This window comes from Chaetodon auriga, chromosome 19, assembly GCF_051107435.1.
Source record: "Chaetodon auriga isolate fChaAug3 chromosome 19, fChaAug3.hap1, whole genome shotgun sequence".
NCBI classification, from domain to species: Eukaryota; Metazoa; Chordata; class Actinopteri; order Chaetodontiformes; family Chaetodontidae; genus Chaetodon; species Chaetodon auriga.
This window is the reverse complement of record NC_135092.1, coordinates 20,464,492-20,487,931: the sequence shown is the minus strand read 5'-3', so window position 1 is coordinate 20,487,931 and position 23,440 is coordinate 20,464,492. Positions and strand designations below refer to the sequence as shown.

Here is a 23,440-nt window from a genome sequence, read left to right as displayed (position 1 = left end):
GTACATAGCACAGCACACATACATTATCATTTGTACAACGTACGGAATGACCAAAAAACCGATAAGTCCTCATAGTATTAAAGTCCTGACCCATTCAAACCAATCCTCCCTGTTAGCTAACTTTCCTCATATTAGCCATATGCTAGCAAACTACCAAATAGCTAACATTAGTAAACTGTTCAACAACTAGCAAAAACCATTGAGTTATTTGACTTCTGAGCGTAAAGGCCATTACAGTACCATACCTCCTTTTGGACAGAGGTTTTCCTTCTTTTACGTGTTGACCAAATTGTTGTTGGCCTTCCGCCACTCTCTTCCTGTCCACCCCAACTGAACAGTTTCAACCGCGCTGCTCAGTACATTTAACGGTACTGCAGGTGGGAGAAGAACAAGGGGCGAGTCTGGGTTGGGCGCAACCAAGTTATCCGCAGGGAAGGGGGGAGCGGGGGTCAGATTAAAATCTATTTTTTGAAGTGGCATTGCGGCGTGTTCAAAATTTCATTGGCTATTGGAAAAGTCAGTCATCGACAAACTCTACTAGGGGAAGGAGGCCCGTCTTTTCAACTCAGACTGTTACTGGTTACTCTGGTTGCCAGGCGTCATGTAGCAGATCGTGAGTGGTCAGAGTAACGGGAGACAAAACGGCGCCAATTTGTATGTGTTTCCGGAAGTTGTAACACGGAAATCAGACGACAAACATATCGCCTGCTAATTTGACAGGAGGAAGCATCTTTCTGTGGAGTATTATCCTGTTTTGGACCTAAAATTCTTACTGTGGTGGATCGTCTGAACCTTTGTCCATGTTAGCAAACCGTTTTTGTCGGAGTGTTATCCATCTGTTGTTCACTGAGAGAGAGAATCGGTGAGTTGCCTCCATGTTGCATCAATTTGAAACACCTTTGTCTGCTGTTTGTGTTAATTTTGTCACCTGTTGTGATGTTATGTATGTTTTGCAAATGGTTAGCATCAATCAATTCATGTGAATCTTAGCTTTCTAGCAGTGTATAAGTATAAAAAGCAATGAAACATTTGTATCAATAGGTGGGAAGACATATAAACTTACTGTCCATGAAGGAGCCATTGGAGCCATATGGGGTTTTAAAACAGCCTGCTATATCTGTGCGACGTTATGTTTGACTTACAAGGAGTCTACGGCTTCTCAGCAGTAGATAAATGAAGTGCAAATACCTGAAACAGGAGGTAGATGGTCTTTACATACTAGCCACATATGTATCTTTACACAGTCACTCCAACTAGCGTCAAACCTCGGGGAGATCAATAATAATAACAGCAACATCTGTGAGGCAAGTAATAACTGTGTTTCTCATTTTTTTGGATGACATTGAGCTCGCTGTGGCCCACGCTCTCTCAAACAGTAGCACACATCTTACCTGCCCACTCAAAATGCCATGAAATACACTGCTTGCATGATCAGTTTATTTTTACAAATACTGAATTTAGGGGCAATAGTCTGTAAACACAACTGTTTTTCCATACACCTCTTTCCCCCATGCTTATCCAGACCTGGAAATTTTTAAAATCATATTCCATATTTTTCCATGCTGTGTAGGAATCTTGTCAGGCTGAATTTATAGTGTGATGGAATGAGCTGTCTTTTAGTAGATAGACAAAGCATTGTCAGAGGAAAAAAAATATTTCTAAAACTTCATTATTCCCTGGAAAAGAGATCCCTGCTGTCATTGTCATTGCCATCTAAGCCCATGGTCCCCAGACTCCAGAGGGGCCTGGGTCACATTTGGGGTCATCGGCCGGGAAGTTCACTGGCTCAGCAGTCTTCTGGTAGAAGTAGAGCCTACTGAGGAGATACTCCACTACTGTGGGGAACTGAGCCGACACTTCATTCCTCTCCTCTGGATCTTTTTCTATGTCAAACAGCATTACGGTCTTCAGCGGAGCCACCTGTGAGGACTTTGACATAAAGCTTAAGTTGCCGGGCCGGGGGAACCATTTAGGACAGCCTGGAGGAAATAAGGTGAAGGACTTCAGCAGTAGTGGTGGAAAGTCATACAGTAAGTACATTTACTCAAGTAATGTACTTAAGTACAACTTTCAGGTACTTTGAGTGTTTACTTTTAATCATACTCCACGAGGATTCAAAGTCTTCTATGATTAACATTTCACATAACAAAACCTATAACACATATCTTTCAGATTAGATAAAAGATAAAATTGTTTATTAAAGATTAAATCAGCAGCTCTCAACACTTTTGGCTTTTGACCCTGTACAAAAAAATCAGTCTGGTCTAGTCTTTATCTTGTGACCCTTTGGAAAGACCCCAATCCCAGGTTGGGAACCACTGCACTTAACTAGTTAACTGCTCCTTGAGTAGCTACAACAGTTAAAAAACAAACAAACAAAAAAAAACCTGCTTAGACTTTATTGCATCAGCTTTAACAATCTAATAATGTTAGAAATAATTAGCTGTCATAGGGGCGAATTTACTATGCAAGTTTGATTTCCTGCGTCCCACTCAGACTAAACATGCCAATGTGAGTGACAGAAGATACTGACCTGGGTAGCCAGTCAGCAGCTTCCAGTTTGAGGATCGAATGGCCGCATGAATGGACACATTGAAGCCAGATTGGGCCCAGGCGATCAACTGATGCTCCTTGTCATGACCTGCAGAGAGCAGAGGACAGAGCTGATCATGGAGGCCATCCCTTTTTTTAAAATAGAAACTGCTGAATAAGATGATATTAGACTACCACTGAACACAAAAACTCCTCTGTGGATGTCTGTGTAAGCATAAGAGTCAGTAGACTGGCACCAAATTTCACTGCATACCTGGGAATCACAGTCAGTATCAAATGAAAGTGTGAAAATAAATATGCCAATAAGAAAGACCTCTTTTTGTGCTGTAAAACTCAACAGTGGAACAGCAGGAGCTGAGTGGCTCAAAAGCTGCTTCAAAACAATCCTTCCCCCCAAGAACAGAAACTATTGTATGTATGAATTTCCTCAAACACATGGAACTTTGGGGCTGGAGGAATTTGACAAATATGGTGGTAATGTGGTCAACTCAGCACCAGTCTTCCATTTCTGCCAAGCATATTGAATAATTTGCCACTACTGCAGTTGTGCATGTTTGAAATGGGAAAACAAATGAGGAACAAGGGTCACAGTTAGCAACTGGCATCATTTTATCAGTTTCATACTGCAAAAGTAAATAATCGATCCTTGTTCTCAGAGTGTCCAGAAATTAAAAAAAAAATAAAGAGGAGATCTCGCCTTGGGAGGGTCTTCAGGTTCATGGCGTGGTGGACCCAGACAATATGGCCCTGATTAGACAAATTTGCATGTAATTTTGGCATCCTAACGCTGTCAAAAACAAGTATTTCCGCACATTCTTAGCATATGGACAAATCCTCACCCACACAAATCCCACATTCCCATCGGAGCTGGTTTTATAGAGTCGATTCAACCACAGCAACATGACTGGAGAATTAAAACATTTCCGATCTCAGCGTTTCTTGCAACCACATGATAAAAGCTCTGACATTGGGTTCGTCACTGATCATTGTGCAAATGACATGTGGGTATCTTAATTGTTCTCACATGCATTGAGCTGGGTTGCTCAATATGGAGCAATCCCAGAAGCAAACTTATCGCAGATTTGTGTAAACAACACACTTGCAGAGCTCTTATCCCACAGTAAACCGCGGTACTGACATCATGCCACATTCAGGCGTTACAGACGTTACGTTACAGATGATTTTGGCTCTGCAAACATCGGGGTTAGATTTATTTTGGGGGGCCTCAGCTCTTCTTCCACTCTCGTTTCTTAACAAAGACGGTCCTCAAAACTCGACACACACACTGTCCATTTCTTACATTCGTTCTTTACATGAGCACAGGACAAGGCAAGCCTTGCTCATCTGGATCCACAACGGGACAATCCATGAATGGGCTCAAGAAAAAGGAGGGAGGGGAAGGGGAGAAACAGTGGGAACTGACCCCAAGACAGCAGAGGACTATGGAGGGGAAATTTGGGGGTGATTTAAGGCTTGAGCCAAGTCCAGGGTTTCTCTCTCCCCACAAGCAAGAAGTTCAGAGACCCCTCTGTGACCCATTTAGTCGGGATTCCTCTTTTCACACAGAGCGGGAGTGCAGAAGAGGGATTTTGAAAGGCAACTTAAATGGAGAAAATATATAAAAAGGGACAAGGCCTTTTAGTGAGTTACAAAGAGAATAGAGAAACTGGAAAAGAAAGAAAAGAACCTTGGAGTGCAGGGTCTCAAAGAGAGGCTGGGTTAACAGGAAAGAGGAGAAGAAAGAAGACATGAAAGAGGAATCTTAGCCTGGAATGCATCAGGAGGAGCTGGTTGTCACTGTGGTGGCTGATGATAAAGATTCAGACGTAAAACATGAACGCTTGTAAAGAAGCAGTGTTGTTCTTAACTGGGCTCCATCTAAATGATTTACATGGTGATGGCCTGCGGTAAACTTAAAGGACAATATGAGCTCCACTGGCCTAAGCTGTTTAAACAGTCTTGTTGAAAAAAAGCCATAAATCAGTGATTGGATTATACTAGACTTATTCGTTTAAACACAGGCCAGTTGGGGGTGTTCCCAGTACTACTAATTTAGTTGAAATTCATTTCATTGTCATTTTTTTTTAACTACGTGTAAAAATGTGTGAAAAGAGTTATTCTGGAGGCAACATCACATACAACTGTTAGGTCAGTGGTTGTGCGTTGAAAGGTTAGCAGCAAACAAGGTTTTTTTTAATTATTTTTTTGGGGGGCTTTTGAGCCTTTATGATAGAAACAGCTGAAGGTAGGACAGGAAAGTGGGCAGAGAGAGAGAGGGGACGACATGCAGCAAATGAGCCGCAGGTGGGAGTGGAGCCTGCAGCCACTGAAGAGGACTGACAGCCTCAATACCTGGGGCGCACACCCTACCAACTGAGCTATAGGGGCGTCCCGTGGCAACCGTTGGTCCACCCTTTGCAGCTATAACAGCTTCAACTCTTCTGGGAAGGCTTTCCACAAGGTTTAGGAGTGTGTTTATGGGAATATTTGACCATTCTTCCAGAAGTGCATTTGTGAGGTCACACACTGATGTTGGACAAGAAAGCCTCTCAGTTTCCACTCTAATTCATCCCAAAGGTGTTCTATAGGGTTGAGGTCAGGACTCTGTGCAGGCCAGTCAAGTTCATCCACACCAAACTCTCTCATCCATGTCTTTATGGACCTTGCTTTGTGCACTGGTGCACAGTCATGTTGGAACAGGAAGGGGCAATCCCCAAACTGTTCCCACAAAGTTGGGAGCATGGAATTATCCAAAATCTCTTGGATAATTGGAAGCATTCAGAGTTCCTTTCACTGGAACTAAGGGGCCAAGCCCAGCTCCTGAAAAACAACCCCACACCATAATCCCCCCTCCACCAAACTTTACACTTGGTACAGTGCAGTCAGACAAGTATCGTTCTCCTGGCAACCGCCAAACCCAGACTTGTCCATCACATCGCCAGATGGTGAAGCGTGATTTGTCACTCCAGAGAACACGTCTCCACTGCTTTATAGTCCAGTGGCAGTGTGCTTTTTCACCACTGCATCAGACGTTTTGCATTGCACTTGGTGGTGTATGGCTTGGATGCAGCTGCTCGGCCATGGTAACCTGTTCCTTGAAGCTCTCTTCGCACTGTTCTTGAGCTAATTTGAAGACCACATGAAGTTTGGAGGTCTGTAGCGATTGACTCTGCAGAAAGTTGGCGACCTCTGCGCACTATGCACCTCAGCATACGCTGACTCCGCTCTGTCATTTTACCTGGCCTACCACTTTGTGGCTGAATTGCTGTCGTTCCCAATTGCCCACTGACAGTTGACTGTGGAATATTTAGGAAGGAAGGAAATTTCACGACTGGCCTTGTTGCACAGGTGGCATCCTATCACAGTACCATGCTGAAATTCACTGAGCTCCTGAGAGCGACCCATTCTTTCACAAATGTTTGTAGAAACAGTCTGCATGCCTCTACTGCCTGAGGCAGTAGATAAAACCGACTACCTGCTCATTCAGACGCCGTTCGACTTAAGAAACCAAATGAAAGCAGAAAAAAGAATGGAGGCAAACAACTTTCTTGTTTGCGGTTGACCAAAGTACTCTGGGATGACTGTCTTTTCGTTTTTGCGAGGGTGCCTAGCTTTTATTGTCCTGTGAACAAACCTAGCAACAAACATTCAGCACAATGACGTTTCCATTACGGTTGTTTGCAAGGTTAACCACTCGCAAAGCACGGTGAAACGCTACTAAGGATGTGGATCGTTGCAAAATAAGACAGGAAGACAGGGTATGATATTCTGTGAAACTGTTAATGTCGATTTAACATTGTTTGTCATGTTGATTGTAGCTATTACTTTAAATCCATTATCATAGATTTAAAATAATAAAACAACGTCCCATTATGTGCCCATTACGGTACATCTGTGAAACATTTCAGTACAAAAGTGTGCCCCTCCTATGCCTCTACTATTTTTGACGAAGGTGCAGCATCCTCCACAAAGTCAGAAATAGTGGCCAGACCAGGACCACCTGAGATTAGTGGTTTAGTCAAGAATGAGACCATTCCACTGTCTCTAACAGCAGGAAAAGAGGCAGTCACAAGGCCTATTTCCTGGAAACCTCTATACAATCACAGAGTTTGAAGTGGAAGCACACACACTCCCTGCCCTCAAATGTCAACTATCTCAGATTTCAACACCATTGACTGAATACAGGTTCACTAGTGACTGAGTAGAATTTCAACTGTTCCATCAGCATTCCTCAGATGAAAACAGGATAACAAATATCATTTTATAAGGTACAGTAATGGCCAAGATATAGCTAAAATGTGAGAAAAAATAAAGCTAATTAATAGAATGTTTTCTGAAATAATTCAGACAACCTTTGCACACAAGTGGAAGATGTTTAATTGTAATTAGAGATGGCCAATACTTATGATTGTCTTAATAAACACTTTGCAGGCTATAATAAATCATGAAATTAAAGTAATGTGTGCATATTTCATATAGCAAGCTTTCAAAATTAAGGACGCTTACTGATAATAATCCAGACACCATTTGAGATCAGCTGCAAACACACTCGAGACAGATTCCTCATAAACTTGTAATCCACTCAAACAAATTTCAAACACTCATTATAAACATAATGCGAGTTTCTACTACACTAATGTGAGTTTGGTCAAATGTTAAACAACGTGCTATTCTTAGGCCCCAGTCTGCTTTGACTGGAGTTAATTGGATTCATGATGTCTGGTATTTGTGAACACCAGCTCAGACAATGAACCCTTGATAGTTGTTGCCATGTTGGGAAGAAGGAAAAAAAATTAGAAATGAGGGATCACACACGACAGACATCACACACACACAGAGAAGGAAAGGTAAGATGAGGTTTCCATCACCTCAGCATGCTTCATCCAGTTGGCACATGAAAAATGGCTAAAATGGTTGAACCTGGCGAAGAGTGTGCATGTTCTTCACATGTCTGTACGGGTTTCACTCACGGTTCATAGACATGAATGAACATCAACCGCTGACTTTAAATTGCCTGTAGGAGTGAATAGCTGTCTGGCTGTATTAAATTGTATGTACTGTATCAGCCCTGTGACAGACTGGCGAACTATCCGGTGTGCAGTCAGCCTCTCTTCGTTCATACAGACTTACACAGTGTGGGAACTCAAGTTCAACAAATGAAACCCTGCTGGAGGTACTAGGTCTGAATATTATGTGTTGTGATGACAATATAGACAGACTAGGAAAAGCCTCTTTTATGTAGAGTGAGACATGTGAACTTACATGGACCCTCGTCGACATACAGGGGGTCAATGTTGTGCAGCAGCTCCAGTCTGGGTGAGGCAAACCCTTTGCTGGAAGATAAAAAGCAATTTAACTCTTAAACACATGGATACACAACCAGTACACACACACCATGATGTCTGACTCATGCACTGTAAAATCCACTGGGATCTGTAAATCTAAAGCAGCTGGCTGTCGTTCACCAGGCAGTCATATGCTCTGACCGCACTCCACCACAGAGAAAACACACTGCTCTCACTGACCACAGTGTCTGATAACACAACTAAAATAACTCTCACTCTCTCCTGCCTGCCTTCTGTTCTGGTCATTCATTTGGTGTTTAATTTCACCGGCCGAGCTGTCGAGCTGCTGTTTTGTCTAAGAGGAGAGCCAATTAAGAATGGGATGAAACTGCAAAGCAGTGAAAACAAACAGCTGTTTGTGCCCTGCGTTGTTGTGTTGCTCGCACGGCAACGCCAGCAGCCAGCGGTCAGCTGACGTGTGTCAGCCAATCCAGTCAAGTTGAGGCTGTGAGTAGTAGTTTGCGGTCCAGGCTAAGCCTTGATTTTCTGCTGGTGCTCTGCTGTAGCCCTCAATTTCACCTTCTTCACTGTGTCTGCATTTAGTTTACAGATATAACGTGTCAGGCAAACAGGACTCGGTGACAGCTTGTGTGATGACCTGTTCACAAAGTAACACGGAAAGTTCATCTGGTCTGCCAACAGTTGCATATGACTAATCACATCACTTGTTTTTTTGCAAAGTTCTTCAAAACAAAAACATCTGACTACGCATAATTCAATTTATAATATAAAGAAGATTTAAAACATCTCAGGTATGCTGCCACATAAAAGGATTTGAGGCTGAATTAATTAGTTTGTCCAATACCAGGCTGTCATAGGTCTTAGAGGTGGGGATGGAGAGAGGATAAGAAAAAAAAAAAGAAAGGGATAGAAGGACAGATTTGTGTGAGAATGACTGATGGAATTTCCTTCTCTTTGAGCTCCCATTGCCACAGTAACAAAGGACTTATTGAAGGAGCAGGAGCTCCTACAAGAAAAAGACGCTGGGTCAGGGAGACAGGCAGAGGGAGTTGGAGTGAGAGCACATGGGGGAAGGATCAGAAAGAGGCACAAAGAGAGGGCAGGCTGTCAAAACTGAGGCGCTGGTATCGCTCATGCTGTCAACTCAACAACCCAAGACACATTCTCAACCTGAATTCAAGTCTCAGCTCTGTGAGAACAGCCCAGCTCACCTGATTGTGTTCCACACGTTGAATCCATCCAGTGGCTTTGTCCCATTGGTGCTCCCTCCTGCCAAGCCAACAAATGTTGGCAGCCAGTCGGAGATGTGAATCAGCTCGTGGCTGACGGTCCCAGGTTGCTTCAGTAGCGGGCTGGCGACAAATCCGACTCCCCGGATCCCTCCTTCCCACAGGGAAAACTTCCTCCCTCGCAGTGGCCAGTTGCTGCCACCAGACAGCGTCTGACCTCCATTATCTGTCAAACAACCAGAGGGACAAAATGTGATGAGACAAGGAGGAAAAAGACAGACAAAAACAGACAAATCGGAACAAGACTAGAAGTCATTTAAACCAACGTTTAAACACAACATTTATACAGACTGCACCACTGCAAATCTGTGGAAATTTTGTTTTTGAACATTGGTTTTATTCTTTAAGTATGATCATCAAAATACCTTTGAAGACACAACCCGCTGCTGGATTACAGATCAAAAATATTGTTTCCACCGAGGTTTATGAAGAGAGAGCTACACGACCAAATCACAAAGTAACACACTGAGAGCTGAGGTCATGGACGGGACTGCAGCCATGCTAGCGGCTATGTGTGATTTTATTTAAGCACAGTGGTGGAATGAGCTAAATGCTAATGTCAGAATGTGAACAGTGACAATGTTAACATGCTGATGTTTAGCAGGGAAACCATTTACTACGTTCACCATCTTGGTGTAGTGGGTTAGCACGTTAACGTTTGCTTATTGGCACTAAACACAAAGTACAGCTGAGGTTGATGGGAGCGTCATTCGCGTTGGAGGTATTTGGTCATAACCCAAAGTACTGGACAAATAAAAACTTTGAACTGATGATGTCCCTAGTTGGAAAGTCAGAAGATCAACAAAGTTATTAGAATTCATCCTGAGGAGGACATGAATGTGTGTGAAATTTCATGGCAATCAATCCAATAATTGTTGAAACATTTCACTCAAAATACAATTGTCAATCATCCATCCTCTTGGGAACATGAATGTCTGTGAAAAACTTTATTGCAATCAATCAAGTAAATGCAGACATACTTCACTTGTGTGGTTAAACCAAGTGATCTAAAACATTAAAGAGACACAGCAGTGCTCATCTAATTATTTTGTTCTGCATGATATCCAACCATTACACAAGTGCACACACACACAGGCAGTCAGACTAACTGTCATCATCCCAGTAAGTCTGTCCAGTATAAACACACTTGACCAATCACATCCAGGCAGGGCTCCCTTTTCAGCAACAGCATGTCATGCAAGTCCAGGAAGTAGTCTGCCCCGATTCACCAACTGTTGTGGAAAAGACCGTCTGCTCCTTAATGCCTTTTCAAGCTGCTTTGGCTCTCTACTGGTCCAGTCTCGCTTTCTCAGCTCCCCCCAGTTTCACCTCTCTCGCTCGTTTGCTTACAGTAAAGTCCCAGTGAGGCAGCCAGTTTGCAGAAAATTTCATCATAAAGGAATTTCAAGGTTAGGGCTCATTGATTTCCTGTTAGGCCTGACACATGTGGGTCAGTGATAACAGCTTGAACATGAGAAAATTGTAAATTGTAAGCCAGAGATCTGACTCATAAAGCCACTGATAGACCTGACCGAGGGACTATTTTCACTCAGTAATGTTTATGCATTTATAAACTATCACCAGGAGCCAAAGACAGATGTTACATAACTAGTGCACCATATTAACACAGACTCAGGAAATATCTTGTTTTTACCTCCGCTTAAGATCAGCAGAGTCACTGTCTGCCCAGCATATGGCTGGCATCAGAGCCATGACCAAATGTGAGGAAGAACAATGAAACAGGCCACCTACCACAGCCCACCACGGAAAAAAAAACAAAATACCTCTCACACTTTACTTTCACAGCATTGTTCCTGTCTTCTAATTATCCATTAAAAGCCCCTAAAAATAACCCTCAAAGGAGTTACCTACTTCAGATGCAATTAATTAGAAGTTCCATGTGTCGAAACCCAAGAACACATGTGTAAATGCTGCATGCCTTCATCTTGGTTATGTCATGTTCTTCATCAACAGTCTACATGGATATTTTTCAAGGTTCAACAATACTAAGACTCCAGTAATATATATGAAGAGATGAGCAAACTAAAGTCTTCATTCACTGTGATTTCTGTCTGTAAATCTCCTGCCACAAAGCCCCTTCAGAAAAAGTACAATAAAACACTGCTCTCTAGTGGACGTCCAGAGTATTGCAAATGCTTTTTTTCAATGAAGCGACCCTAGATGCAAATCCTAACTCAGAAAAACCAAACATGCAAGGATATCTGTTCCATGTGCCTCCCTCTTGACAATGTCAAGCCAAAAAATGTGTTCTCTAATCCTCTGATGCTTTAATTCAATAAGCCCACCACCAGGCTGCCACCTGAATTCCTCTCAACCCTGGAAAACTGGCTCTGATGTTCTGAGACTATAGATGTAAAAGTCAGATGAAAAAAAAAAAAAAAGCTGTGGAAAATGCAATATCATTTCCAGAAACGCTTACCTGATTATCCTATCAATGTGTAAAACTTTACATTCAGTGTCTTAATTTTCATTTGTCCAATAATTTAACATACAGAAAGTTTCAGTGAAGTCTGATGTCAAACATTAGAGGATGATATGAATAAATGATTAATTACGGCCTTTCTTCTAGTGCCACCATGTGGTCAGAATGACGTCTTTGCTTTCTTCACAAGGCATCTCACACTGTACAACATGTAATTACCTTTGTTTAGCAAAACCAATATTTACCCATCCACACTGACCATTTCCTGTTCTACAAGACAGACATTCAGAGATATAATGAGTGCTTATGAATGCCATGTAGATCCCTTCTAGTCATAAATTGTATGTTTGATATCACATTGACCAGGGTCTAAATCCTGGCTATGAGTTTCAGTACAAAAACATACCTGTTGAGAATACTAGGATCGTGTTTTCCCAGAGACCTGCCTGCTGCAAAGCCAGAGTGATGTTGCCCACTGCCTCGTCCATGGCAGACACCATGCCAGCATACAGCCTGCGATGGGGGTCACTGATGAAACTGTAGGGAGCCACATAGCGCTCTGGCACCTGCAGCGGTGAATGGACTGATTGCAATGCCACATAGAGGAAGAGCGGCTGAAAGATAAAGAGAATAATATGTGAAGACTAATTTCTCTGACTTAGTGCTACAAATTGTAAACTCAGGGACAAGTGGCCTGGAAGCTGAAGAATGCAAGGCTGGACAGGAACAGAGCAGGAAACCTCAGGTGGGTGGCCTGGGGCTGGACAGATGGGCGGAACCATTTGGGAAATCTGGCAGGAGGTCGGCAGCAAAGGCACAAGCCCTCCGGAGATCAGGTTGAAGGCTGGTAGCAAAGGCAGAACCACTCTGGAAGATGGGCAAGATCGCTGCAGCAGAGAAAACCAAGACAGCTCCAGCTCTGGCTAAGTGGAACAGAGCAGAGACCAGGGAGCTTGATGGCAGGAGGCTAGCAGGCTGGTGGATAGCCAATTCAGGAACTGGCGCTGGCAGGAGGCTAGCTGACCAGAGTGTCTGGCTGGACGCTAGCAGTCCATGAGGTGGACTCAGGGCATCAAGGCAGCAGGTTCACAATTCCAAGTCTACTTGAACAGAAAACCAATTGACTTGAAGTTACCACCACACTTCATACTGTAACACAAGCTCAGCTGGTTCTGTTGGTACAGGAAAGCCTCCTCTGCTGCGTGCTGCATTGGTATGTGTGTCTGTGGAACCTGTATCTAAATGTACTTGATTGACCTGCCCTGGAGTGCACTGACTGTTGTACTGGTGTGATACACATTGGGTTTTCTGCCAAAGTATATCACGTGTGCCTGTGTGTCTGTCAGTGTTGGTCGGTAGTGTCGCCAAAACCAGCGGTGTTACTAGTTTAACTCCATTTCTCAGTACAGGAGTGGCAGTCACCATTTTCCGAATCCAATAACTTTTCAGTAGCTCTGATTTTTTCTTGATCACGTAGTGCATCAGAGTGTGCACAAGCTACATTTTCCCAAGCATTTCGGAAGCTCAAACACATCAGAGCTTTATGCTGCAGATTGAAATAAAACTGCAAGGATCTGTAAGTGACACCTGATGAAATTTTGAGTTAACAGTTTGTCCTGCAATTGATTCTAAAGTGAGCATAGCCATGCAAGCGCAGGTGTGCGCACACACGCAGATGAACATAGATGCACTCTTGACACCTGCTTTTTTTTTATTATGCGCAGCACATGTTGTTTTGTTGCCATGCTGGTTTTGGAGCAGTGACAGCAGAGAGCACACCTTATCTTTTGCCTGCCTATCTGTTTGATTGACAGTTTTATTGCTCACTGAGGTATCACCGTCCCGGAATGAAGTTGATTCAGTGTAAACAAAAATTAGCTTTGATGTAGTGAAGTACTTTTGCAATGCTGTAGCTAAGCTTGCTACATTTCTCTGGCGGTAGCTGTCACCTTGGTAGAGCTGTGTTTTTCAATCATGCTGGTGACCCTCTGGCTGAACAGCTCAGTGGAGTAGACTCCTTTGTATCTGGTAGCGGCCTCCTCTCCGTCCCGCAGGTCCAATGCACAACGAGTCAGGTTCAGGGGATGGATGTGATAACAGCGATTATGAGTGTAATAATCCTCGCTGCCTGTCAGGTAGCCTGGATCACACAGTGGGCAAATAACAGGAATTAATCCAGACATAAATGTGTAATGTCAGGAATAAAACTACATCAAAGGATGTACTCTTTATGAAATATACCAAAGTATGTGTCGAAGCCCCGGCGTGTGGGCAGGCAGTCCTTCTTGTACATGCCCAGGTGCCACTTGCCCACCATGTGCGTGGCGTAGCCCGCCTCCTTCATCAACTGGGGCAGCAGTTTCTCATCCAGTGGCACACAATACGGTTGACAGGGCCAGATGATGTGGTGCTGCATGCCTGTGTGGATCTGAGGAGGGCAAAACAAACACAGATTGCTCGGAAATAAATACACCTTGTGTTGAAAATGCCACAAAGTAAGATGTATGAACAGCAAAAGGGGAACAAGCAGCCTTTGTGGTGACAGTGGTGCAAACTAACGGCTCAAAATAAACATCCTGAAATGAAGCGACTACTTCCCACCAGTGTTCAAATTAGATTTAGTTTCCCTGGAAAGTTCTTCTAAACACAGAAAAGTTATGCTCTGGAGTTTACTTGTCATCATGATGCAGTGGATGTTCCTTCAGTTCAGTATGAAGCTCCTTATGATTAGCTTCACATTCAAAGTAAATGTAATCACAATCACAATGGCTCAATCATTAAATGACACTCACTGAAATTCTCAAGTATCACAACAGTATATGCAACTTGTTGCTTGCTACCTTCACACAGAATTCAGATTACACACTACATTTTCAGGAGTTTCAGTAACCTGGTATTGTCATATAAAATTATAATACAAGTAAAAGTCCTACATTCAAAATCTTAAGTCACAATCCAATGTAATTAATTTACTAGAGTTACTCAGGGCAGTTGTACTGAACTCGAGTTTTTCCATCTTGTGCTACTTTGTACTTAACTTCCACAAATGTAGTGAAGTAAATGTACTTTTTTAATTTGACCACTGCCTGTGAACGACCCTAAAACACAGCCGTGGACAGGCAGCAGGACGCAGATCTCACCTGATATCTCCCGGTCATGAGCTGGTTTCTGGAGGGGGTGCACACAGGCTGGATGTAGTAGTTCTCTAGACGGACTCCTCCGGCTGATAGCTTGTCAAGGTTCGGTGTTCTGATCTCTGAGCCGTGGTAGCCGACATCGTGCCAACCAAAGTCATCCGCCAAGATGAACACGATGTGAGGCTGCCGAGCCGCCAAAACCAGGTGAAAGCTTACGAGGAACACGGCTACGATAAGCGAATACACCCACTGTGTTTGATCCATCGTCTGTTTCTGAGTGAGTGGAAGTAAACAAAGTAAACCAGGAAGTCCGTCAAGTTGAGTTTAGCGGTAGAGGAGAGACGAATGTGGCTGACGCCGATGATGCTTACCTGACAGGTCGTCTAACTACATGTCTTCAGTGTAACTACATTAAAAATAATTCGCTGCATTATAAACGTTTTGTCAGAGTTCCAGCTCCGCCCAGCTACTACTTCCGTACTCCACAAATTGAAAACGCTGCCTCAGCTGCACCAGCCAATCAGATGACTGGAAAAACAGCCAATCACGTCAGAGTACGGATCCTCTGTTTAGTTCAGCACAATAATTACACTTGCTATTGTCTTTATTGTATTTGTTGTATTTATTAGAGTTGAAACTATCAGTCGACTGATCAAATGGCAGAAAATGAACTGACATTGATCATTTAGCCTCTGGTAGGTTTTTGCTATTTCCTAACATTTTATAGACCTAACATTTAATCGATTTAAATCAAGAAACCAATAAGCAGATCATTCTCATTTGTTGGTTGCAGCCCTTATTTGAATATTTTAAGTAGCAACATGTCTGACATTATTTTACAATGCACTGTATTACTTATACTACTACGTAATAATATCTCTGAGAAAGGGTGGAGGAGGAATGAGAGAAAAGACACACACCTTCTACAAGGCAGCAACATATACTTAGTTATATTTTCTTTTTATTATATAACTCTAATATGACAAAATATGTATTATACATCCATTTTCTATACCGACTATCCCTTTAGGGGTTGCAGGGGGGCTGGAGCCGATCCCAGCTGTCAACGGGCAAGAGGTGGGGTACACCCTGAACCGGTTTCCAGTCGATTGCAGGGCAACATATAGAGACAGACAGCCATACACGCCCACACTCACACCTAAGGACAATTTAGAGTCACCAATTAACCTAATGAGCATGTTTTTGGTCTGGGAGGAAGCCGGAGTGCCCGGAGAGAACCCGCGCCTGCACGGGAAGAACCTGCAAACTTAACACAGAAAGGCCCTGCCCGACCCGGGGATCAAACTGGCGACCTTCTTGCTGTCAGGCACTGCTGCGTCACCGTGCCGCCCTGTATTATACATTATGATACATATTTTATTACTATATATTTAGTTATACTTAGTTCTATTTTTATTTTTAACAAACTGCTGTTATTCCTGTTTATATTTTTGGTTACTTTTTAAAAAAAAATGTTGTACACATTCTGTGTTCATCTGTATGTTTAATTGCGACTGCAGCAAAATAATTTCCCAAACTGGCATCAATAAAGAAGCAGTCTAAAGTCTAAACAGAAGTTCACTGCCAGCCCATTTAGCACCTCCTCATTAACTCCAAGGCAGCTGGAAGGGAAACAAGCAACCTAAAAAAAATACTTATACCATAATTAGCTGAAAATAAGACAAACACTTTGACAGCCTTATTATATTTAAACAAATGAAATTGGTATCATGCCTTCAGCTTCCACCAGTAGGTAACTATGAATAATGGTGTGCACAATTTATTAATGGAAAAATAATTGGTTAATCATTCACTGGTCATTCACAGGCACATATTTAGGGATGTAGGGAGGTTTAAATAGTGATATTTAAACACTGGTTTCACCCCGGCAAATATTTGATTATTTCAAGCAGAAAGCAGACATCCGTGAAGTAAAGACAAAAATCTCTGCAGATACAATCTGATGCTCCATCACAATTAAAAACAGATAACAGATGGTGCTACAGGTCTCCACCACCTCCTGAGGTAAAGATCTGGCTCGTTTTGAATAATGGGTGTAACATTATCCCTAACATTGTCAGAGGAAAAAAAATATTTCTAAAACTTCATTATTCCCTGGAAAAGAGATCCCTGCTGTCATTGACATTGCCATCTAAGCCCACGGTCCCCAGACTCCAGAGGGGCCTGGGTCACATTTGCGGTCATCGGCTGGGAAATTTACTGGCTCAGCAGTCTTCTGGTAGGAGTAGAGCCTACTGAGGAGATACTCCACTACTGTGGGAAACTGAGCCGACACTTCATTCCTCTCCTCTGGATCTTTTTCTATGTCAAACAGCATTACGGTCTTCAGTGGAGCCACCTGTGAGGACTTTGACATAAAGCTTAAGTTGCCGGGCCGGGGGAACCACTTAGAACAACCTGGAGGAAATATGATGAAGGACTTTAGCAACAGTGGTGGAAAGTAATACAGTAAGTACATTTACTCAAGTAATGTACTTACGTACAATTTTCAGGTACTTTGAGTGTTTACTTTTAATCATACTCATAATAATCACAATCGTACTCCACTAGGATTCAAATTCTTTTACTCCAGTACATTTACCTCACAGCCGTAAATACGTTTACAATTAACATTTAACAACAAAACATACAACATACCTTTCAGGTTTCTAAGATGTAAATATTATAATAATTATAATGTATTCCTGCGCAGTCTAAACATGCCATTATGAGTAACAGAAGATACTGACCTGGGTAGCCAGTCAGCAATTTCCAGTTTGAGGATCGAATGGCCGCGTGAATGGACACATTGAAGCCAGATTGGACCCTGGTGGTCAGCCGATGCTCCTTGTCATGACCTGCAGAGAACAGAGGACAGAGCTGATCATGGAGGCCATCCATTTTTTTAAACTAGAAACTGCTGAATAAGATGATATTAGACTACCACTGAACACAAAAAGTTTGTGCTGTAAAACTCAACAGTGGAACAGCAGGAGCTGAGTGGCTCAAAAGTTGCTTCAAAACAATCCTTCCCTCCAAGAACAGAAACTATTGTATGTATGAATTTCCTCAAACACATGGGACTTTGGGGCCGGAGGAATTTGACAAATATGGTGGTAATGTGGTCAACTCAGAACCAGTCTTCCATTTCTGCCAAGCATATTGAATAATTTGCCACTACTGAAGTTGTGCATGTTTGAAATGGGAAAACAAATGAGGAACAAGGGTCACAGTTAGCAACTGGCATCATTTTATCAGTTTCATAAGGCAAAAGTAAATAATCGATCCTTGTTCTCAGAGTGTCCAGAAATTTAAAAAAAAACAAAAAAAAAACAGGAGAACTGAACTCAGATTTCAACACTGTTGACTGATTACAGGTTCACCAGTGACTGAGTAGAATTTCAACTGTCCCATCAGCATTCCTCAGATGAAAACAGGATAACAAATATCATTTTATGAGGTACAGTAATGGCCAAGATACAGCTAAAATGTGAGGAAAAATAAAGTTAAAGTGATGACAATATAGACAGACTGGGAAAAGCCTCTTTTATGTAAAGCAAGACGTGAACTTACATGGATCCTCGTCGACATACAGGGGGTCAATGTTGTGCAGCAGCTCCAGTCTGGGTGAGGCAAACCCTTTGCTGGAAGATAAAAAGCAATTTAACTCTTAAACACATGGATACACAACCAGTACACACACACCATGATGTCTGACTCATGCACTGTAAAATCCACTGGGATCTGTAAATCTAAAGCAGCTGGCTGTCGTTCACCAGGCAGTCATATGCTCTGACCGCACTCCACCACAGAGAAAACACACTGCTCTCACTGACCACAGTGTCTGATAACACAACTAAAATAACTCTCACTCTCTCCTGCCTGCCTTCTGTTCTGGTCATTCATTTGGTGTTTAATTTCACCGGCCGAGCTGTCGAGCTGCTGTTTTGTCTAAGAGGAGAGCCAATTAAGAATGGGATGAAACTGCAAAGCAGTGAAAACAAACAGCTGTTTGTGCCCTGCGTTGTTGTGTTGCTCGCACGGCAACGCCAACAGCCAGCGGTCAGCTGACGTGTGTCAGCCAATCCAGTCAAGTTGAGGCTGTGAGTAGTAGTTTGCGGTCCAGGCTAAGCCTTGATTTTCTGCTGGTGCTCTGCTGTAGCCCTCAATTTCACCTTCTTCACTGTGTCTGCATTTAGTTTACAGATATAACGTGTCAGTCAAACAGGACTCGGTGACAGCTCGTGTGATGACCTGTTCACAAAGTAACACAGCAAGTTCATCTGGTCTGCCAACAGTTGCATATGACTAATCACATCACTCGGTTTTTTGTAAAGTTCTTCAAAACAAAAACATCTGACTACGCATAATTCAATTTATAATATAAAGAAGATTTAAAACATCTCAGGTATGCTGCCACATAAAAGGATTTGAGGCTGAATTAATTAGTTTGTCCAATACCAGGCTGTCATAGGTCTTAGAGGTGGGGATGGAGAGAGGATAAGAAAAAAAAAAAGAAAGGGATAGAAGGACAGATTTGTGTGAGAATGACTGATGGAATTTCCTTCTCTTTGAGCTCCCATTGCCACAGTAACAAAGGACTTATTGAAGGAGCAGGAGCAAGAAAAAGACGCTGGGTCAGGGAGACAGGCAGAGGGAGTTGGAGTGAGAGCACATGGGGGAAGGATCAGAAAGAGGCACAAAGAGAGGGCAGGCTGTCAAAACTGAGGCGCTGGTATCGCTCATGCTGTCAACTCAACAACCCAAGACACATTCTCAACCTGAATTCAAGTCTCAGCTCTGTGAGAACAGCCCAGCTCACCTGATTGTGTTCCACACGTTGAATCCGTCCAGTGGCTTTGTCCCATTGGTGCTCCCTCCTGCCAAGCCAACAAATGTTGGCAGCCAGTCGGAGATGTGAATTAGCTCGTGGCTGACGGTCCCAGGTTGTTTCAGTAGCGGGCTGGCGACAAATCCGACTCCCCGGATCCCTCCTTCCCACAGGGTAAACTTCCTCCCTCGCAGTGGCCAGTTGCTGCCACCAGACTGTGTCTGACCTCCATTATCTGTCAAACAACCAGAGGGTTAAAAAGGGGTGGGACAAGGAGGAAAAAGACAGACAAAGACAGACAAATCAGTAATACAATTACTGATAGACCTGACTGAGGGACTATTTTCATTAAGTAATGTACATGCATTTATAAACTATCACCAGGAGCCAATGTCAGATATTACATAACCAGTGCACCATATTAACATAGAATCAGGAAATATCTTGTTTTTAGCTCAGCTTAAGATCAGCAGACTCACTGTCTGCCCAGCATATGGCTGGCATCAGAGCCATGACCAAATGTGTGGAAGAACAATGAAACATGATATCATGTTCTTCATCAAAAGTCTACATGGATATTTTTCAAGGTTCAACAATACTGACTCCAGTAATATATATGAAGAGATGAGCAAACTAAGTCTTCATTCATGGTGACTTCTCTCAGTAAGTGTCCACATCCTGCTTGCCAGTGATCCTGCCACAAAGTTCCATTAGAACGAATACAATAAAACACTCTCTAGTGGACGTCCAAAGTATTGCAAAAGCTATTTTCAATGAAACAACCCTGGACTGCCAGAGAATGACTGAAAAATGTCAGTACAAAAACATACCTGTTGAGAATACTAGGATCGTGTTTTCCCAGAGACCTGCCTGCTGCAAAGCCAGAGTGATGTTGCCCACTGCCTCGTCCATGGCAGACACCATGCCGGCATACAGCCTGCGATGGGGGTCACTGATGAAACTGTAGGGAGCCACATAGCGCTCTGGCACCTGCAGCGGTGAATGGACTGATTGCAATGCCACATAGAGGAAGAGCGGCTGAAAGATAAAGAGAATAATATGTGAAGACTTATTTCTCAGATTTAGTGCTGTAAACTGCGATGAAACCCTGACTGAACTTTTGCCATTTTTATGTTGTTTTACTTGTTTTTGGTTAGCTTGCTGAATTTGGTGTTAGCACATTCCGCAGCTCATGTGACTGCCAGTATCTATTATGGACCAACGTGCTGGAGCAATGTTGGTGCGCTTAATACTGAGGGACAGTCAAGAGAAACTGTCTGAATGTCCTCATTTGAGCCGATTCAATAATCAGAGTAAGAGTTTGGATGTATGAAACCGTTTTTTCATGTAGCTTTTTGTGTTGTCTCGCACAGCCAGACCTGAAGTTATCTCCACACGTCACACTGCAACACAAGCTCAGCTGGTTTTATTGGTACAGGACAGCCTCCTCTTCCTCTGCTGTGTGCTGCATTGGTATGTGTGTCTGTGGCTGCTGTATCTAAATGTACTTGATTGACGCCCTGTAGCACAGGGTATATCATACATATCATGATAGTGTATCATGTCGGTATATGTCTGTCAGTGTTGATTCAGTGTAAACAAAATTAGCTTTGATGTAGTGAAGTACTTTTGCAATGCTGTAGCTAAGCTTGCTACATTTCTCTGGTGGTAGCTGTCACCTTGGTCGAGCTGTGTTTTTCAATCATGCTGGTGACCCTCTGGCTGAACAGCTCAGTGGAGTAGACTCCTTTGTATCCAGTAGCGGCCTCCTCTCCGTCCTGCAGATCCAATGCACAACGAGTCCGGTTCAGGGAATGGCTGTGATAACAGCGATTATGAGTGTAGTAATTCTCTGCGCCTGTCAGGTAGCCTGGATCACACAGTGGGCAAATAACAGGAATTAATCCAGACATAAATGTGTAATGTCAGGAATAAAACTACATCAAAGGATGTACTCTTTATGAAATATACCAAAGTATGTGTCGAAGCCCCGGCGTGTGGGCAGGCAGTCCTTCTTGTACATGCCCAGGTGCCACTTGCCCACCATGTGCGTGGCGTAGCCCGCCTCCTTCATCAACTGGGGCAGCAGTTTCTCATCCAGTGGCACACAATACGGTTGACAGGGCCAGATGACTTCGTGCTGCATGCCTGTGTGGATCTGAGGAGGGCAAAACAAACACAGATTGCTCGGAAATAAATACACCTTGTGTTGAAAATGCCACAAAGTAACATGTAAGAACAGCAAAAGTATGGAAGCCCAGAGCAGACTAAATTAAAATGATAATTCAAATTTGAAAATGAAAATGTAATTCCACAATAGCAGTATGTTTTCCTCCCACATCTCCTGTAGTACTAGCCTCCCCTGGTTACATGTCCATAATCCCCGCATTGATTGGCAAACATTGAAAATTATCGGTTGGAGTCAGCATTGCCATTCTCATTGTCTGCAGTCAGCTATCCTTGTTCTTGAGTCTGTCCATTTGGCCCCCCTCGAGCCACCAGATTTATCTTTAGTTCCACCTGAGGATCACAGATTATCTCAGGTATTCAGTAAAGATTTAGCACCACCCCATAGACCACACTATTGTGCCACTGATTTGCTCCCTGGGGCCAGATTACCAGTTAGTCAACTATATAATCTCTCTGGCCCTGATAAGGGGCCCATGGAAAATACATTACAGAGTCACTCGCTGCTGACCTTATCAGACCGTCATCATCTCCCCTTGGAGCTGGCTTCTTCTTTGTGGAAAAGAAAGACAAACCACTCCGCTCTTGCATTTCAGAGGACTCAATGATAATAAAAGACAAATACCCTTTGTTGGACCTCCGAAACGCCTATCACCTCATCAAAATAAAGGGAGGCGATGAATGGAAAACTGCCTTCAACACTCCACTCGGTCACTTTTAGTATCTCGTCATCTTCCCCGTCTTACTTTACATTCATTTTTTTGAAATCTGTTTTTATGTCCATTCTGTCTTTTCTATGTAAAGCACTCACTTGGTGCGTGTGTTTTCTTTCTTGTTAAACTTTAAGCTGCAATTCCTGTATGACAGGTGCTATACAAATAAAGTTTATTATTTAATTTCATTACGGTTGTTGAATGCCCGTATGAGTATGTGAAAATGAAAACTCAAATTGGATTGTAGCATTTTCATTTTGACCCAAATAACACTTACATAAATGGAAAATGATGATGCTATCCTGGAATTACATTTTCAAGTTTCCCCTGTGGGCTTCCATACTCATAAAATTGACATGCAGATCATTTGTACTTCAAGTACCTCAAAAGTGTACTTAAGTAAATACTTTTTTAATTTGACCACTGCCTGTGAACGACCCTAAAACACAGCCGTGGACAGGCAGCAGGACACGGATCTCACCTGATATCTCCCGGTCATGAGCTGGTTTCTGGAGGGGGTGCACAAAGGCTGGATGTAGTAGTTCTCTAGACGGACTCCTCCGGCTGATAGCTTGTCAAGGTTCGGTGTTCTGATCTCCGAGCCGTGGTAGCCGACATCGTGCCAACCAAAGTCATCTGCCATGATGAACACGATGTGAGGCTGCCGAGCCGCCAAAACCAGGTGAAAGCTTCTGAGGAACACGGCTACGATAAGCGAATACACCCACTGTGTTTGATCCATCGTCTGTTTCTGAGTCAGTGGAAGCCAACAAAGAAGAGTAGCGGCAGAAGAGAGGGTCTAAATAAAAAACTCAATTCTAAATGTTCTTATAAGAGTCACAAGTCACACCCCTCCCATGCTCCTCAAATTGCAGCCAATCAGACACCGTGACATCTGCTGCTTGAGGCTTCAATAAGTGTGACAAATAAGGTAGTGGCTCTGAGAAAGAGTGGAGGATGAAGAGAGAATAAAGACACGCA

At 43.0% G+C, this 23,440-nt stretch overlaps 2 protein-coding genes across 2 annotated transcripts; both read right to left on the bottom strand.

Annotated features, from left to right (window-relative positions):
* Positions 1 to 1,417: 1,417 nt before the first annotated feature.
* On the bottom strand, positions 1,418 to 15,181 carry LOC143338511 (arylsulfatase B-like). The gene is made up of 9 exons (XM_076758962.1): positions 15,100 to 15,181; positions 14,732 to 15,001; positions 13,833 to 14,019; positions 13,541 to 13,731; positions 11,998 to 12,205; positions 9,071 to 9,314; positions 7,816 to 7,886; positions 2,534 to 2,641; positions 1,418 to 1,979 (listed from the first exon to the last, which is right to left on the bottom strand). Exons 2-9 carry the CDS (start codon positions 14,990 to 14,992, stop codon positions 1,714 to 1,716), a joined length of 1,536 nt encoding a protein of 511 aa, XP_076615077.1. The 5' UTR covers positions 14,993 to 15,001; positions 15,100 to 15,181; the 3' UTR covers positions 1,418 to 1,713.
* Positions 15,182 to 16,076: 895 nt separating this feature from the next.
* Positions 16,077 to 23,201, bottom strand: LOC143338100 (arylsulfatase B-like). Its single transcript, XM_076758264.1, has 8 exons — positions 22,941 to 23,201; positions 21,531 to 21,717; positions 21,239 to 21,429; positions 20,390 to 20,597; positions 19,551 to 19,794; positions 18,302 to 18,372; positions 17,479 to 17,586; positions 16,077 to 17,146 (listed from the first exon to the last, which is right to left on the bottom strand). Exons 1-8 carry the CDS (start codon positions 23,199 to 23,201, stop codon positions 16,881 to 16,883), a joined length of 1,536 nt encoding a protein of 511 aa, XP_076614379.1. The 3' UTR covers positions 16,077 to 16,880.
* Between the last annotated feature and the right edge of the window lie 239 nt (positions 23,202 to 23,440).

Coding starts and splice junctions, on each gene's coding strand:
- LOC143338511 (XM_076758962.1), bottom strand. CDS start 14,992: ATGGATCAAACACAGTGGGTGTATTCGCTTATCGTAGCCGTGTTCCTC. Junction 14,020..14,731: donor TCATGACCGGGAGATATCAG/GTGAGATCTGCG, acceptor TGCCCTCCTCAG/ATCCACACAGGCATGCAGCA. Junction 13,732..13,832: donor GGGCTTCGACACATACTTTG/GTATATTTCATA, acceptor TGTGTGATCCAG/GCTACCTGACAGGCAGCGAG.
- LOC143338100 (XM_076758264.1), bottom strand. CDS start 23,201: ATGGATCAAACACAGTGGGTGTATTCGCTTATCGTAGCCGTGTTCCTC. Junction 21,718..22,940: donor TCATGACCGGGAGATATCAG/GTGAGATCCGTG, acceptor TGCCCTCCTCAG/ATCCACACAGGCATGCAGCA. Junction 19,795..20,389: donor GATCCTAGTATTCTCAACAG/GTATGTTTTTGT, acceptor GTTGTTTGACAG/ATAATGGAGGTCAGACACAG.